Raw genomic sequence first — 17,423 nt, 5'->3', positions numbered from 1 at the left:
CTAATAATTTATTGTGTCTGTCGCGGTGCCAAAACTTCATTATTACTAATGGACTAATGTAGCCATTCACCAAACACAAACTATTTATCATCACCATTATTGTGATGAGTCCACATAGTAGTAAGAATGTGTTAATTAGGTGTTTACTTGGTCTACACATTCTGTATCAAACTTACCCCACACATTCGGCTACGCGTCGCATTGAATCCTGGGAAACAAAGACATGGCACGCAAATCGATTGAGAACAGGATGTTTCGTGATGAAGCCGAAATAGCTGTAACAGGAAATGAAAAACAGGTTCAAAATATGAAAATATCACATACAAATGAACTGCAATTATGTGCATAATATTCGGCTCTCTAAAAGTTAATCAAATTATTTAAAAACACACCAGGACCTAAGAACCAAGAAAGAATGCACCAAAAGAAATGTTTTTAAAAAAAAAACTTCTCCTGGTTTATCTTTTTGTTGTGGCTGTTTGTTTGCATTTAGCTATTATACACTGCCTGTGCAAAAAAAAAAAAGTCATACTAATATTAATATTTGGATGGACCGCCTTTAGCTTAGTCTACAGCACACATTCTCAAATGCATCATTTTGATAAGTTTATGCAACGTCAAATCAATTATTTCCACCCAGAGTTGCATTAATTTTTCACTTGCCGTAATGATGACAGTGTCAAGTCACTGCGTAAAAGTCTTCTCCAGCACATCCCAAAGATTCTCAATGGGGTTAAGGTTTAGTCTCTGTGGTGGCCAATCCATGTGTGAAAATTATGTCTCATGCTCCCTGTACCACTCTTTCACAATATGAGCCCAATGAATCCTGGCATCGCCATGTTGGAGTATGCCCATGCCATCAGGGAAGAAAAAATCATTTGTTAAGGAAAACTTGATTATTTTTAGGTAGGCAGCTGAACCCCACATTTTAGGGACATAATGTTGCTGAATCCAGACTTATTATCCAATGGAAGGTTCTAGGGATGCACCGATACTGATACTAGTATGCTCCCGATGCCTATCTCAATACTGGATATTCTGGTATCAGGAAGCTGGGCTGCGAATCATTACACACTGCTTGGCTTCCTGATTACCCGTGAAGCTGGCTCCATGCTCCCTTGTCACCAGGTGGGTGGCATGTAATTACTTGCCGCCCAGCTTCCTGATTGGTCGGGAAGCTGGCCAATCAGGAAGCCAGGTGGCGAGTCATTACCTGCCCCCCTGCTTCCTGATTGTCCAGAAAGCTGGCTCCATGCTCCCCTGTGGGTTTGGATTAGGTAGCATGAAGCCGGCTTCCCGGCCAATCAGGAAGCCGAGCGCCGTGTAATGACTCACCACCTGGCTTCCTGATTGGTCGGGAAGCTGGCTAATCAGGAAGCCAAATGACTAGTCATTACCAGCCTCCGGGTTCCTGATTGGCCAGAAAGCCGGTTCCATGCTTCCTCATCACCTGGTGACCAGGGAGCATGGAGACGGTTTCTCGGTTAATCGGGAAGCCAGGTGGCGAGTCATTACGCCTACCCGGCTTACTTAATAGGATTTCCGGTATTGCTAACAGCGAGTACCGAATAGAAAATATTGGTACTCGATATCGAAAAACCAGTGTCGGTGCATCCCTAGAAGGTTCTGACCTATTTGGTTAGCTAAATCCAGGTGCTGACTTTTTTTGGACAGGCAATGTATTTGTGAATAGGAAAATACTGACCAGACTTATAGCTTCTATATTTGCCCAAATCTGACCTACTAAGAGATACACTGATATCCCAGTTCTAAAAAGCATTTAACTTCTTACCAGCTGTTACGTGGATGACAACCACAAAAGGAAATATTCTTCATCTGGAAGAAATGACTGCAGCGCTCATCCTGCAGAACAACAAATAAGAACAATAAGACAACAGATCCAACAGTCCATTGTACTGTTCATGAAACTGCAAGCACTGGAAAGAAGATCTAGTGCCTTCTGTTACACTGGAAATATACTCTGCTTCTGAAAGAGTTTAATTTTCTATATAAGGGGTCAATGCACAAAGCATATTGTATGTGTAGTGTTTTCATTACCATACTTTATTATTTTTCCAATCAAAAATGGGTGTTTTCCGTTCATTACCAGTTTTATTGCACAGATAGGCTAAACGTACCACCGAATATATGATATTGATTCATTTGTATGTAAAAATGGAGGTTGAGATCAAATAATATAATAATATTTCAGGTGCACAACAAATTTATGAGAAAATAATCTTGCATTTGTTAAATAATTGATGCAAAAATTTCAAGACTGTCATCATGTGTGTATGGAACAATATGGTAATAAATTTACATTGTGCACTCACCTTTACAATACTAAAGTGTTCCAGGCAAATGGCACCTTCACATGGACAATACAATGCCCTTGCTATGCTGCTTTTAACAAACATGGCACCATATACAGTATGGCTTACATAGCAAAGTGTGCAATGCATATGTACCCTACAATAGTATTATGACGTTAATTATTATTCTATGAACTGCCAATTTGTCATTATGGAATAAGCCACTTAATGCCGACCATGGCTGCCTTCCACATAGCAAAAGTACTTATGGGGAGCCTTGTTATGTTCCATTTTTTGTACATTTTAAAAACTATCACCAAACAATTAAACAGTCTTGACAATGCTCAAACCTATTCTTCTAGCACTGACCACCATATCTGTTTTAGAGTTTGCTAGATCACACTTTAAACTGTAACCTGTTCACATGCAATGCAAGAGTATAAATGGGGTTTCTAATGCATGTCTATTTATTTATTTCACACATTTAAATTGCAAGGTTTATGCCCACTGAGGGAATAAGGTTTCTATTTTCATGGCCTCTAAGTGAATATTGGAAATGTTATATATTTTCAATATTTGAATAATTAATTACATTAAAAAGTAAAAATGTATTTGTACCTCTGGCCTGTCATTTCCTCTTAGAATGAGTTTGACACCCCGCAGGGAAATCTCCAGTTCACAACTGGCGGGCGGTCTCAGGTGTACTGTCAGTTTCCTTGCAGTTGCAATCTGATTGTACAATAAGAAATAGTGGTCACACAGTAATTCATCACAGTTGCTTATATTCAAGCCTTAACAATCACTACATACAGTGAAAGCAGGTATTAAATTAATATTCAGCCTCTCAGTTAACTCTGTCCCAGTACCATCACACTATACTTTATTATCATCTGTTTCCAGTGCATAAACTACATTCATGTGTTAGTACACGACAGATAAATGATGGCTTCCAAAATTAAGTTAATGAATCTTAATAGGTAAGTATTTTTATCCTGCTTTACAAATAACAAGCTCATAGCCATCCTAAATATAACGTTGCCTAAGTGACAGCTTCAGTATAAACGTTCTTCTTACCTTTTGCATAGCTGCACATAGGATACCATTGCCTTGATGATGTGGAACTTCCACAGAACCCAAAAACTGCACATCAAACATCTGAACCCAGGGAGAGTTTCCTTTGAGAACTGCAAAGTAATTAAATAAGCTTGTTTATTTTTTTATAGTCTTCTGTCGTTGGAAAAAAACCCATAAAAAGGTGCCGGTGCTAACCTCCCTATAAGCATGCGGTTTGCCTGGCTGTGTCTGGCTTCGGTACTTTCTGAGTCACTAACCTAGAACATGCATGAAACAAGTGAAGGCAAGGTGAAGTCACAAATCCTGATCTGATTACTTGTTTCTGGTCAGTGCCTCACAAAGCAGCAAAGGCAGCCACCGTAGTTATCTCAGTAAAGATTTCCTCTAACAGAAATGTTCCCACGCTTTCCCTTGCTTAAAATCTCAACATCTGCTTAATAAGCAGAAAAATAATAATACTGTGAGTGACCATGTCATCGGTAAATATGCAAAAAAATCAGATCCAAAGGCAAGACCTGCAGAGATTGTTGTCCCCCATCTTTTGAATGTAGAAGAAGTAATCCTCACCTCTTTGGTCCTCACTGTCTTCTGGCACCTGAATGATTTCTGTGTACTATGTTTGTATGAGAATGGATTTTAAGGTCAAGCTAAATATGTTTTAATGAAAACAAATTGCGGTTGATTTAGTAAAGGAGTAGGGAATTTTTACTTTGCAATGTAAATGTTCCATTAAATTAGCAAATAAGGTGAAACTGTGTTCACTTTAAAGTAGAACCGAAGCCAAAACTTTGTTTTATGTTTTGGATGGAGTAAGGGAGGATTATAACCCCTGTTTTTTGCCATCTGTGTTCCATTGGAGAGATTTCTCTTCACTTCCCATCTGAAGTTTTGGCTTCAGTTGCACTAAAATCATTTTGTCATGTTTAAGCAAAAATGCTGTTTTTGTTGTTTTTTTCCCTTATTTATGTTTGGGTATTTAAAGTGATCACAGCTTCATCTTATTTACTATTAACCGAATATCTACATTGGAACCCTCTTTATTTTTCTACCACAGGTCTTATAAAAGAGCCTAAGTGACTCTCTAACGCCAGTAACAGGATTTGGAAACATTTTTGAAGAATTAAAGCATTTAAAAAAGGACCTTAAATTGAAAAGTCAGACCACTCAATAGGCCATGATTTGGTCAGCCTTACCAAATCGCATTATTTCTTGCCATGAATTTAAAAAAATACTAAAAAAACTTCTCCTGAGACCTCTCAATAATCTAACATCTACATTAGAAACAATGACATGGTCTATGGGCTGCAAGGAGCATTGTGGGTCTGCAAAGAAACAAAGAGCATCAGCGAGACACAACCTTGGAGTTCTACTATGTGCTAGTGCTTCTAAGTAAGAAGTGGAGTCTGTATATGCAATGAGCAAATATGGGTGCCCCTTGTACATATATACTGTATAATTATAAATGATATATACAAACTGTTTTTTAATAATTAACACACATCAAGTGATTATATATATTATGCATCTATTTCACATGTATATGTAAAAAAATGTTAAAAGACTAAAACTCTCATTTAAGTTGCTTACCAACATTCTCCTTTACAGGACAGACGACCTCATGGGCATAAAATGAAGGAAAGATCCCTCTCTCTCCTGTTCTCATGTTATAGCCATGACACCAAGAACCGTCCTCACATTCCACCAATAATGGGTCATCAACATCCAGTTCAAGCTCATCTTCATGACGAGGAATAAACCTGAATAGCGGAGCCACAAACAGCAGAAGTCAAAACTATGTGACTAGTGTAAAGACCTATTCACTCCCTTTTGTTCACTTCAAGCAAGTTTTGCATTAACATACCAGTCTATTAGAATGCAAAACTCACTTGAAGCTGGTCAGAAGGAGGTTAACTGCAGGTCAAATGCACCTGTCAATGAATACGGAATGATCTCATAAGTGTCTCAAACTAATGCCATCAACACAAGCCAAAAGCCCATCGACACAGGACCTTAGGGACTGAGTTGCAACCTTTTTTACTTATACAGTAGTTACCATTTGTGAAACAGTTAATACTCCCCAGTATGTTAAAGTACATATGCCAGTACCTTAGTGACATATTTGATTTTGGGTCTGATTTATGAAAAATCTGAAGACAGAAAAGATATGTGCTGCCCAATGCAACAAATCAAATTCCAGCTTTCACTTGTAAAGTTGCATTAGAAGCTCACATAGCTGACATTAGTTGGTTGCTACAGTCAACACTGAGATCTTTCCTCCACTTTTTAGAAATCGGTCCCCTTGTATTTAGATTTGATGACAATTGAATTTATGATGAAAACAGGGTTATCATCAGTGAGATTAATGATAGTTCAAGCTCCATTAAGCTGATATGCCCTAAAAATGTTTGCAGAGTTCACTGATCCATATGGGCTGAGCACCTGATGTGTACATGGACACAAGTTAATACAAGATAAATGGATATGGCACTGATCCCCTGTGTAAGGTAGACATGCTGACTGCAGGGTTCCATGGTATCCAATTTTTTTATAAATACACCCTTTACTTGATATGTTTTGCCCACAATAATCCACAATCCAAGAAATATTCCTTTATAGGAGAACTATGGGGTCAGGGCTTTTCCCCATAGTTCTCCTTAGGGTAACGGGAGGACACAAACTAGCGTCCTGCCGTTACCCTAAGCTCAGTATACCGCAAGCTACAGCTCGCGGTATACTGAGACGCCGCACCTGAAGCGGATCCCGACGTAGATGACGGGATCCGCCCAGCTGCGTGAGTACTGAGCCGACCTGTGACAGTCTCATTGTCACAGGTCAGCTAGAACTATGAGGTGAGTGAAAAGCACTCACCTCATAGTTCTCCTTTAATAGCAACAGTGGCACTCTCACCTAAGTGGAGCAATGGGCATAGCTATGAAAAGAAAATTGTCCAGACTGCAGTTAGCCTGTATTAGCAGAATAACTAGGCTTCCTTGATATTAAGAAGGTGGAGTTACATGTAGGAACCTCACAATGCAACTCTTATATTGTGTTTTAACTACCTCCGGGCCGGCCGTAGTAAAAAAACGGCCGGCCAGGAGCTCTCTCGATCTGAGCGGGCGTCTCTAGACGTCCGCTCAGACACGCCCCCTTGCGCGCGCCGCCAGGCACGCGCGAGCGGGAAATGGCCGGAATTTAAAAACGGGCAGCGATGCCCGTTAATATACATGCGATCCGCCGGCTGTAGAGCCGGCCGATCGCATGTATGGGGTGCCGATCGGGTGTCCCCCCCCCCCGCGGTCCCCCCCCGCTGTTGTGCCGCTGATCCCGGGCTCCGCTGTGCCCGCTGCGAGCCCGGGATCAGCATGTCGCCTGTGACACAGGGGATCAGAGAGAGCTCGGTACACGAGCTCCATCCGGTCCCCTCTCCGCTGCAAGAATACGGAAGTGTTGTATAATACATCACTTCCGCATTCTTGTGTCACTCTCCAGCTTCAGAAGCTGCAAAGAAGCTGATGGAGCAGATCTCTGCTTCATCAGCTTCTTTTGGGGGGTCCTAGGTGACATTAGGGGTCTTGGAGACCCCTGATGTCTCCATAAAGAGGACCTGTCACATATTTTGCTATCACATAGGGGGGTTTTATTAGCCCCCGTATGTGATAGCGATAAAGTTTAGTGAAAAAAAAAAAAAAAAAAAAAATTAAAGTCCCCCCCCAAAATTTTAAGTTACACATAAAAAAGAATTAAAGAAATTTTTTTTTTTTTTAAAGTCCCCACCCATACATACACGCATGCAAACATGCGTCGGGGGCGCATACGTGCAAAAAAGACGATTGCGCCCATTACGCTGCACATGTTACATATCGCCGCGAACGTCGGAGTGAGAGCAATAAGTCTAGGGCCATCAATCACTGATAACACTAAACTGATGAGCGGTAAAAACGTTTAAAGAGTCGCCTATGGCCAATTTTGGTTGCCGTCGTTTTCTGCGATGTCGAGGTTGCGCGCAATTTTCAAGCTTGACATGTTTAGTGTCTATTTAACCGACGTGACCTGATCTTTAATATTTGACCAAAAAACTGGGTAATAATAAATGTTTCCTAACATAATGTTACAAAAAACGTTTTTTTTTCAAAATTTTCAGTAATTTTTCCTAATTATAATAAACAATAAAACCCGTAGCGGTGATTAAATACCACCAAAAGAAAGCTCTATCTGTCCCCAAAAAATGGTATAAAATTCATCTCAGTACAGCGTTGCATGACGGAATAAACGTCAGTCAAAGTATCGCAGCGCTGAATACTGAAAAATGGCCTGGCCAGGAAGGGGGTCTAAACACCTGGTCTTGAAGTGGTTAATGAGAAAGGTTAAGCAATGTGATGGGTTCACAATTAACTCTTGTTCATCTTGCAAATATAGTTAAAAAATAATTTTGAGAGGAGCAAAAATGAAATAACAAACCATTGGGCATTTGTTTTCTTGTAATACTAAACAAGCTTGTACTAAAAGTGAGACTTCTCACCTGAAAACAGCTCGGTGTGTCTGCTCTCGCTCTTCTCCATTTAATACACAAGAGAATAAGCCAAATGATTCAGTGCCTATGAAAAACATTCAAAGAAAACAAGATTAAGGAAACAGAAAACTGTAGGGCCTTGTTTACAAACGAATTAAAAGGGGGTGGGCATTGCTAAAACGTCTATGCATCTTCTTGCCTCACCACCTTATATTGACGCAAACATTATGTGACTCGTGATTGACAGCAAGGATCTGCCTGTCCTCAGGCCCACTGCTGTGACCGGGAGACATGTGAATGCTGTGCATGCATAGTGTTATACTTGTTTTCTTTTCTCATTAAAGGCAACAGTTGAAAGCACTTTTTCTGTTTCATAGGGAAACCCTACAATGCCCAGTTATGTCCAGTCATTGCAAGCAATGCTGAAGGTGGGCAAATCCCTTTTAGAAACCAGGATGCCTTCCCTGCTTCAATAAATGGGGATGAGGTCTGCTTTATAACCCTGTAGTAGTTTTAGGAATACCCCTATGTAGGGATGTTCAGATACCAGTACCGATACTTGGCATTTTCATGAGAACTACCAGAGTTGCAGCAGTTGCAGCTGGGACCGGGCTCTGGAGCTCCAGCACTGTCCTGAAATCATTTGTCTGTATTGTTTTAGAAAAACTGGCGCAAGACAATAAACAAAAATGTAACAATACTTGTATCTGTGAGTACTTGGACATGTATCAGTACTTGAAAAAATGGTATTGGTGCATCCCTTACATATATTTATTTTAAAAAACACCATACATTAAAACATGGATGCACAAATCACAGGAGCTCCGTATGCTCCTTACAAATGACAGCTGCCTCCTAACTTTTCAATTTTTCTGTAGTCTAGACTTGGAGCTGGAAAAGTATCTGTACTTGTGCCTGTACCAAGTACGGTACTTGGTATCTGAACATCTCTACCCCTATGTCATGATAAAGAGAGGGCTGTGCAAAGTTATGTGTACTCTAATTAACCCTGTCTGTACTGTGCTGGCAGATTTAATCACCAGTTGTAAGCTAGATTTAAACACTGTCAGTCCTAACAAATTATTAAAGACTTAGAAGCACTGTATGTTAATGAGGAGGAGCTCAGTCTGTCCCTCAGCATGTCCACCTACATTCACTGTAGCCTTCAGTAGCCTTCAGGTCAAAGTTAAGAAATATTTTTTATTAAATAATTGTTAGGTATGCTGCGTGAATAGGAGCACATACCAAACAGATAGTGGGGTTTTCTAACATTTGACAGTAAAAGTAGAATAACACTTTAACTAACTCACATGTGATAAGCTTAGATATCATGCAGCATCTTAGAATATCATTGTGACATCAACATTTTCTCAATCTGACCTTTTGACAGATATCACATGCAGATGCAGGGGAACCTTGGCAAAAGAGGTGGGAATTGACGTGTATGAGTTGACAGGGCTTAATCTGCACAAAAGGGATGGTTAAAGCCACCTCCAGCCAAACTTTTATTTAGTTTTGGATAGTGGGGGGCAAGGTTTCGAACCTGTCAGATTTTATTGCTTTATTTTGCAGGGAAAAGAGAGCTATAAATGAAGGGAAGTCATTCTTACAGACAAAAAAACAGCTACTAAAACACACTTGTAGAGTGGGGACGTAGATTGCAGGTTTTTACAAAATTACTTTTCACTACTTGTCCCAGTGGCACAATTTGTGTCAGGATGTTATAAGAACAGGAAGTGCTGGAAAATCTCCCCAACGATAGCACAGGCAACTATAAAACCTGACAGTGGTTCTAACTCTTCTTCATTCTTTAAATATTGCTATGGGAGAAGTTTGGCTTTAACACTAACAGGCCATATTATCCAAAACCTCTTTAACTGAAATATACAAAGTAAGACAGTATATCTTCAGCACCACAGGTCTCCTTAATAAAGTAGTGAAAAGTGAAGAAACCCATAGGCTCAAGATGAAATTATGTCTAGACTGATCTCACTGCAGTAAACCAAATTTGGAATTTGCTGGTACGAGTCGCTTCACTTTGCACGAAGTCACTTCATTTTGCTTTACTAAATAGGCCTAGTAGCTCAATGCATCTGCAAGACAGAAAACAGCACAATGACCCCTTGACCACTACTGCAGTGCTCCTGGCTATGAAAGCTCTGCTGTGAACTAGTAGCTCGGTGCTGGTTTGTTGTGCATAGCAATCCAGAAACATTGAAGGGGAAAAGAGGTGTAAAAGATAGCTGGCAATCAGCTTGGTTGGACAGCAGTATTTTGTCAATATAAAAAAACAACTTACTTGATGACCGTGATGTGCTGTTTACAAAGACGTTGAGGAACTTCTTGGAAAAAGGCATATTGGGCTCTGGTGATGAGTCTTCTGATGAAGATTCATGTTCTTGAATTTCAACTTCATCTCCAAATTCATCTTCCTCCAAATCACAATTATCGCAAGCTCTCAGGAGGTCACTACCATCACTTAATATTGAAGTACATCTCTGAAGGCTAACTAGTTCCAGCTGAGTGTGCTCATCCACCACCAGTGTATATTTCATTGAGTCATAAGCCAAAGAATCATCCATAAGCCGTGATTCAGCTGTATGGTTCTGCAAAAAGGATTCTTCATCCCCACAATTCTGGTAGGGAGAACCCTTCAGGCTTCTGTAATAGGGAATGCCTTCATCATCTTCAACAGAATATTCTAGGTTAAAACCACGATTAGTTTTGGCTGTCGAAATGTCGATTGTTGGCTGATTTTGGTCCAGTTCTTGACATAGATCATCACATAGGTCATTATCTTCCAGAATTCCAGAATCCAAGTCCCGGTCAATGTCCCAGCCTTCCCTTTGCTCCTGTAAAATTTCTTCAGTTCTAGACCAAGTTTTCTTTTCAGTAAGATGCCTTGGAGATTGAGATCGACATTTAGCTGCATGAGATAATCCCTCCAGATGCAGGGGAAGGCCTTCAAAAATTGGAGTAACTGTGTCACATGAATCATGCAGAACATACAAACCAGGGCCACTTTCTTCTCTATCATGATGGCTTAGAGAGTGTTGCAGAGTCTCCATATCCACCAGCTCTATGCTCTGTTGCTCTTCAGCTACTTCCTTTGGAGAATCATTGGGAGTGGAAAGGTCAGCCTCTATCTCTGGCCCAACAGTCTCAGGATCTAACTCAGAGGCAGGAGAAAGTGTGTCACATGATGGGCTTGTCTGCCTCTGAAGGCATTCGTCTGGGCAGGTTATAGGATATGAGCCTTCAGAAATCATCTTATTAACCAGGTTACTAAGCAGCCAAGGAGAATCTGAATCTTCACTCAGATCAGCTTCAGATTCTGAATCTGAGTCATATTCACTGTGTACATCTGTTTCTGGCATTAACTTGGGACCAACTGGTAAGTAAAAGGATCTTCTAATACTTTCCATACTACGTTCTTTATTTTGATCAGCTTCCACCTGGCCAAAACCTTCTTCATTTACATGCCATGCACTGTATTTCTCCTCAGGCTCCATCATTATAGAACCTCTCTCCTCTTCCTTGTCAAGTAAGATGGATTCTTTTAGACCATGAAAGCCTCCCTGTCCAATGGGATCTGGTTCTGGATCAGAGGTTGGGGAACTAGCCTCTTCAATGGAGTTGGTGAGGTGAGAGGACCTTCCACTGCTTGACTCACTAGTCAAATCTAGCTCTGTTTCTGATATTGATGAGATCATGTTGCTCACAAGTCTTCCACCTTCACAAGCAAATGCTGCTTCTATTTCCCCTTCTATATCTGAATCAGAGCCAGGAGAGCTTAGATCCTGGTTGCTGTGTCCAGCTGGCACATACCTATTTCGACTAGTGAGATCTGCCTCAATTCCAGGATCTGAAGATGGAGATGTAGTTTCATTAGAAGAATTGGATGGATGACCCCGTGTGCTCTCTCTCTGATCAGGACTCAGATCCTCCACATTCTCTAGGGGTGGTGTAGATACCCTAAACTCAGGATCTGAAGGCCATGAGTCACCATAGCTGTAACGGTGATTGGTGTCAGGTGCTACTGTAGACACATCAATTACTTCTTTACTCTCCAGCTCTGTTTCATTGTTGTAACTGTCAGCTTCTTTGTGAGAGTCTACTTCACACTGAGTAACCTGGGTATGGGATACCAGTTCTGCAGGTTTAAGAAGATGTATTAGGACAACTTTTCATAGACAGATATTAAATAGTTTACACTGAGGCATGAAAAATAGGGAAAGCATTTATAATTAAGACACACATGCAGACTGCAGTTTGGTTCACATAGCTAGAGAAATGTCCAAGCAAAAGAAGATTTTAGAGAGGAAATGTGTCATCACAGAAAGAGGGAATATGCTAACCACATCCAAAGCTCACCAACTTTCTTATTATGGAGGAAAATGCCCTCCAACAATAAAGATGTACTAAAACAACACAAATGAGGGACACCGTGAAAGAAGTAATAGATACACATGCAAAGAGTCTAACGCTCTCACCGGTCTCATTTCTCTCAGGATCTGCCCAGCTGTCACTCTGAGAAATGAATCCACCGTTGTTGTTAAGTGTGTCCTGAGATTTAGAGAATAGAATAGCTCAAAATAATCCAATATACTGCATTCTGTACCTACCACATTTATATATTTATATATACAAACTTATAAACCCAGACATAGCTCCTAAATGTCTTTTGTAAAGGGATTTTTCACTCAGATTGTCTCTTTACAATTTCTCTTATTAGCTTACTGCTCATTGGATAATAATTCATACGTGTGATGATACTGATTCACTGTTGAGTGCACAGATAATTAAGGGCAGATTAGCCATACCATTCTAGTCACCTCATATGCATATTCTGGCATGGCCTGCCCCATCAGACACCCAGTGCCTACAAGTGCATCCTCCCTTGTGAAGTGACAGGTAGGTGCACAGCTCTTTGCTAGTAGACATGTGCGCCGGCAAAAAAATTGTTTCATTTTGTTTTCATTCTGAATGTTCATTAATTCGTTTTTCGACATTCGGGTCCGAAAGTCAATTAGTTTGCGGATTAGAAGGAAATCTGAATTTTCGTTAGCGGTAAAATGTACAAATTTTCGTTATGAACAAATTTTCGTTGCAGCAAAGTGACATTAGACAAAATTAAAAAAAAATGATAATTTTTTAAAAAGTCTGTAGGAGAAAACAAAAATAAAGAATCGTGAGGTTCCTCTTCATTTGATGCCAGACCCTTTAGGTCGGGTATGAATGTTAGGAGGGACCCCCCAAAGTAAAAAACCTTTAGGTCTGGTAGAAATTTTAAGGGGTAACCCCACCCCCCAAATAATGAAGAACAGAAAAGGTGGGGTCCCACCTAAAATTCTTACCAGACCCTTGATCCGAGCATAGGCAGGGCAGGAAAGGGGTAGTGCCCCTCCCTCCCTGCACCATACCAGGTCACATGCCCTCGGCATTGGGAGGGTGTCCCCATGCTGATAAGGGCAAGGGTCTCTTTGACACACAACCCTGACCCTGTAATGGTGGGGGTCTGCAGGCAGGGGGGCTTATTTGCATCAGGGTACTGTTTTAACTAGGGGCCACCCAGATGCCGCTGCCCCCCCACCCTGGTTTTGAATGAGTAAGGGGTACTTGTACCCCTACTCATTTACTAAAGTGTTAAAAGTACATGTAAATAAAGAGACCACATGTTTTGAAAAATGTAATTGAAAAAAACCCAAAAGTTCTTTATTTAAAAAAAAAATAATGGCTCTATCGATGTAATCCAGCATCAATCATGATGAATGATGCCCGCCGACTCGCCAAAATTAAAAAAGTCCTGCCGCATGCCGATCTGTCGGAACCCTTTGAAGACTCACCGCAAAATGACAGCTCTGGCCCGAATGTAAACAAATGGGCGGAGCAAGTCATGACGTCACGGGGCTCATTCGCCATTTGACATTCTGAGCTGTCATAGAACACAATAGCATTCGGGAGCTCCTGAATGCCATTCGGGTGAGGTGTCAAATGAATAGTATTAGGGCACCTCGGCTCACAGACCCGAATGGCATTCAGGAGCTCACAGATAGCATTCAGGAGCTCCCGAATCCTATTGTGTTCCATGACAGCTCAGGATGTCAAATGGACGTATCGAGCCCCATGACATCACGGCTCGCAACACGCATTTGTTTACTAGGGCCAGAGCTGTCATTTTGCGGCGAGTCTTTGTCAGGTTCGGACTGGTTGGCGTGCAGCGGAACTTTTTGGCGAGTCGGCAGGCATCTGTCATCATTATTCCCGCTGGATTACATTGATGGATCCATTTTTAAAAAAAATAAAGGACTTGTCAAAAATCTACTCTTTGTTTTTTTTGGTTTTGTGTGGTCTCTTTATTTACATTTACTTTTAACTCTTTAGTGAATGAGTAGTGGTACGGTACCCCTTAGTTATCCAAAAGGGTCAGCAGTGGCATCTGGGCCACACCTTAATTAAAGGGGTACCCTGATGCAAATAAGCCCCCCCTGCCCAAAGACCCCCACAACCACCGGGTCAGGGTTGTGGGGAAGAAGCCCTTGTCACCATCGGCATGGGGACCCCGAGGGCATGTGGCCTGGTGGAGAGGGGGCGCTTAATCATCCCTCCCTTTCCTGCCCTGCCTGTGCTCGGATCAAGGGTCTGGTAGGAATTATAGGGTGGACCCCACTTTTTTCATGTGTGGGGTTCCCCATTAAATTCCTACCAGACCTTAATGTGGCAGATGAGGTTTAATGTCGATAAATGCAAAGTAAAGCACTTTGGACATAAAAATAAACAAATGGGTTATACAATTATGGGTATGCCGCTAGGGAAGTCAGAAATGGAGAAGGATTTGGGGGTCATTGTAGACCACAAACTGAAAGGTAGCTTGCAGTGCCAGGCTGCTGTAAACAAAGCTAGCAGGGTCTTGTCCTGTATTAAGAAGGGGATGTATTGCAGGGACAAGTCTATAATTTTGCCACTTTATAGATCATTGGTTCGACCTCATCTGGAGTACGCGGTCCAGTTCTGGTCACCAGTACTAAGAAAAGATGTCCTTGAGTTGGAAAAAGTCCAGCGGAGGGCAACCAAACTAATTAGGGGCATGGAGGACCAGAGCTACGAGACAAGGCTACTAAATTTAAACATGTTCACATTGGAGGTGAGGAGATTAAGGGGGGATATGATTTCCATGTACAAAATGTTTAATGGTGGTAACAACATTAGCGACAAACTGTTTAAAATTAACTCCATTACAAAAACTAGAGGCCATCACCTAAAATTGATGGAAAAAAAATTCCAGCACAAGGGGCGAAGGGGGTTCTTCACAGTAAGATCAGTTAGGGTCTGGAACTCACTGCCACAGGCGGTGATTTCAGCAAAGAATGTGGAATTGTTCAAGAAACTTTTGGACGATTTCTTAAGGGACCGTAATATACAGGGGTACAGGTACTCCTAGAATGAGATCCTAATAGGTTGGACTTGATGGACTAATGTCTTTATTCAACCTCAAATACTATGTAACTATGGTAACTATGACCTAAAGGGCCTGGTATGACTTTTGGGGGGGACCCCACGTACTTTTGTTTTTAACTTGGAGGGGTCCCTCCTAACATCCCTACCAGACCTGAAGGGTCTGGTATCATTTGGGTGTAGAACCTTGCACCTTTTTTTTTCTCTTCTGCGGACTGTAAAAAAAATTAAATTTTGTTACCTTTTGTCTAATGTCACTTTGCTGCAACGCAAATTCGTTTGTAAAGAAAATTTGTACATACTACCGCTAACGAAAATTCTGATTTTTTTTTCTTTTTTTAGTTGAGGCTTACACAATAAAACTTCAACAACTTCAAAAAATTGCACATGTCTATTATTAACCCCCTGGACATCCATCAGGCTCTATGCTCCTGTCTAGGTTGGCTTATGATCTGGATTTGGTTCAGTGGTCAGGTTGGAGGTAAAGAGCTGACATAGGACACTGCAAGTCAGAATCAGCAAATAGGAGTGTCAGCTGCCTGGCTATACAGTGTAGCAGTGGTGTATAAACTTCAAGGCTGGCTGTAAAGAATTACAAAGTCTTTGGCAGGTGAAACAGTTCACATATACTGTATGTGTCTGGCATTCCACATTGAAGGTCTTGAAATATTTATCGACTTTATGCGCTCCTTGCCTCCATTTACTCTTCTTGAAATATTTTGCTGAGAATTTCAGTCTTACGTTTACTGAATGTAATAATCAGGCAATACAACTGCTTTAAAAATTTGGCAGGTACATGTAATGCCTTTGCAGAATATAACCACCATCTTAAAACTGAAAAGGTATGTCCCAAAGAGAATGGCAATCATACACAAAGCTAACAGAGAACTGGAAGGGAGTGCAACAGGTTAGGGATTCATATTTTTTTACATCTGACGAATAATCTTAAAGACAATCCAAAGTTTTTTTTCCTATTACAGTAGTGCAATTGTCCATATCAGATTTCATCAGAGATTTAAACTACCGACAAATAAGTGTTTTCAGTCATTTGAAGTGAAATAAACATTAGTGTCATAAGGGAAAATATAGTAAATGCTCTCAGAATATGATTACCTGTATTTCACCAGATACAGGCATATAACCAGTAAGGTTTTAGAACACTTATTATTTCAAAGAAAAGATATATGATCTTTTATAGTGTTCATTCAGAAATTGCTTGATAAACCAACCTTCTTGTATGTGGTATAGGTTAGCAGTCCAAATGCTGCCGAGGAAATTGGTCTGCTTGTGACTTTTAGTGGAAAAAGTGGGAGACCCTTTTTATACGTTAGTCATTCCTAAAACCTTTAGGAAAGGGAAACCTTTTTTCAGACCTACTTAAGTGGCTTGAAGAACTTGCAACCAATTGGCTTCCTTTGGTTAAGCCGGAAGCCCAAACTGTTTCTGTAGCAGCCTCTCTTTGCTCTAAGGGAATCCCAGCAGGTACACCCTGGGAATTTAAAAGCCTTCTGGAGTGCTAGCAATCGGATAATTTGCTTCCAACAGCACCTCAAAACAATACGAATGCAATATTATCAGTGTATCTGAAAAATAGTATAAATATACATACTAGAAATACAATACCTTAGGCCTCATGCACTCAGGTGTATATATTTATGCAGGATCCTGCTGGCAGAAAGATAAATTACTCAACATTTTGAAAAAGTAATTGATCTTTCTGCCAGCAGGATCCTGCATAAATACATGCACTATGAAAAAGTAATCCATAGTGCATCTGACTTCATATGGACATAAATGCTCTTATGTCCATATAAACTAAGATGCATCACTTATACAGGCTCCTTTTTTTATTGACATGTCTCTCAAACCTGCATGACCTAAATGAGTCAGTCAGTAGGCAGTGGCACATGTGCAGAATGACCTCAAACTTCTGCAATGAATGAATGAAGGCCATGGTCTTGTTGCGTACCGAGGCTGCCTAGTAAATGACTAATTTGAGTCATTCAGGGCTACAGAGAAGAAACGCCAACAACGTATAGGCAGCTGCAGAGGTCCAGAATGACCTTGGCCTC

General features: G+C 40.8%; 1 protein-coding gene across 1 annotated transcript in view; it reads right to left on the bottom strand.

Moving 5' to 3' along the window:
* Window positions 1-17,423, bottom strand: part of MAPK8IP2 (mitogen-activated protein kinase 8 interacting protein 2) — a 53,204-nt gene that overhangs the window by 3,353 nt on the left and 32,428 nt on the right. Inside the window, exons 4-11 of the mRNA XM_018564421.1 lie at window positions 12,390-12,462; window positions 10,196-12,049; window positions 7,906-7,981; window positions 4,974-5,143; window positions 3,387-3,496; window positions 2,931-3,041; window positions 1,793-1,863; window positions 177-275 (exon numbers count right to left, since the gene is read on the bottom strand). Coding sequence (XP_018419923.1) covers window positions 177-275; window positions 1,793-1,863; window positions 2,931-3,041; window positions 3,387-3,496; window positions 4,974-5,143; window positions 7,906-7,981; window positions 10,196-12,049; window positions 12,390-12,462 — 2,564 coding nt within the window. The remainder of the gene's footprint in view (window positions 1-176; window positions 276-1,792; window positions 1,864-2,930; window positions 3,042-3,386; window positions 3,497-4,973; window positions 5,144-7,905; window positions 7,982-10,195; window positions 12,050-12,389; window positions 12,463-17,423) is intronic.

Source organism: Nanorana parkeri, unplaced genomic scaffold (genome assembly GCF_000935625.1).
Source record: "Nanorana parkeri isolate BGI_ZX_2015 unplaced genomic scaffold, ASM93562v1 scaffold749, whole genome shotgun sequence".
Lineage (NCBI taxonomy): Eukaryota > Metazoa > Chordata > Amphibia > Anura > Dicroglossidae > Nanorana > Nanorana parkeri.
This window is presented reverse-complemented; position numbering and strand designations above follow the sequence as displayed.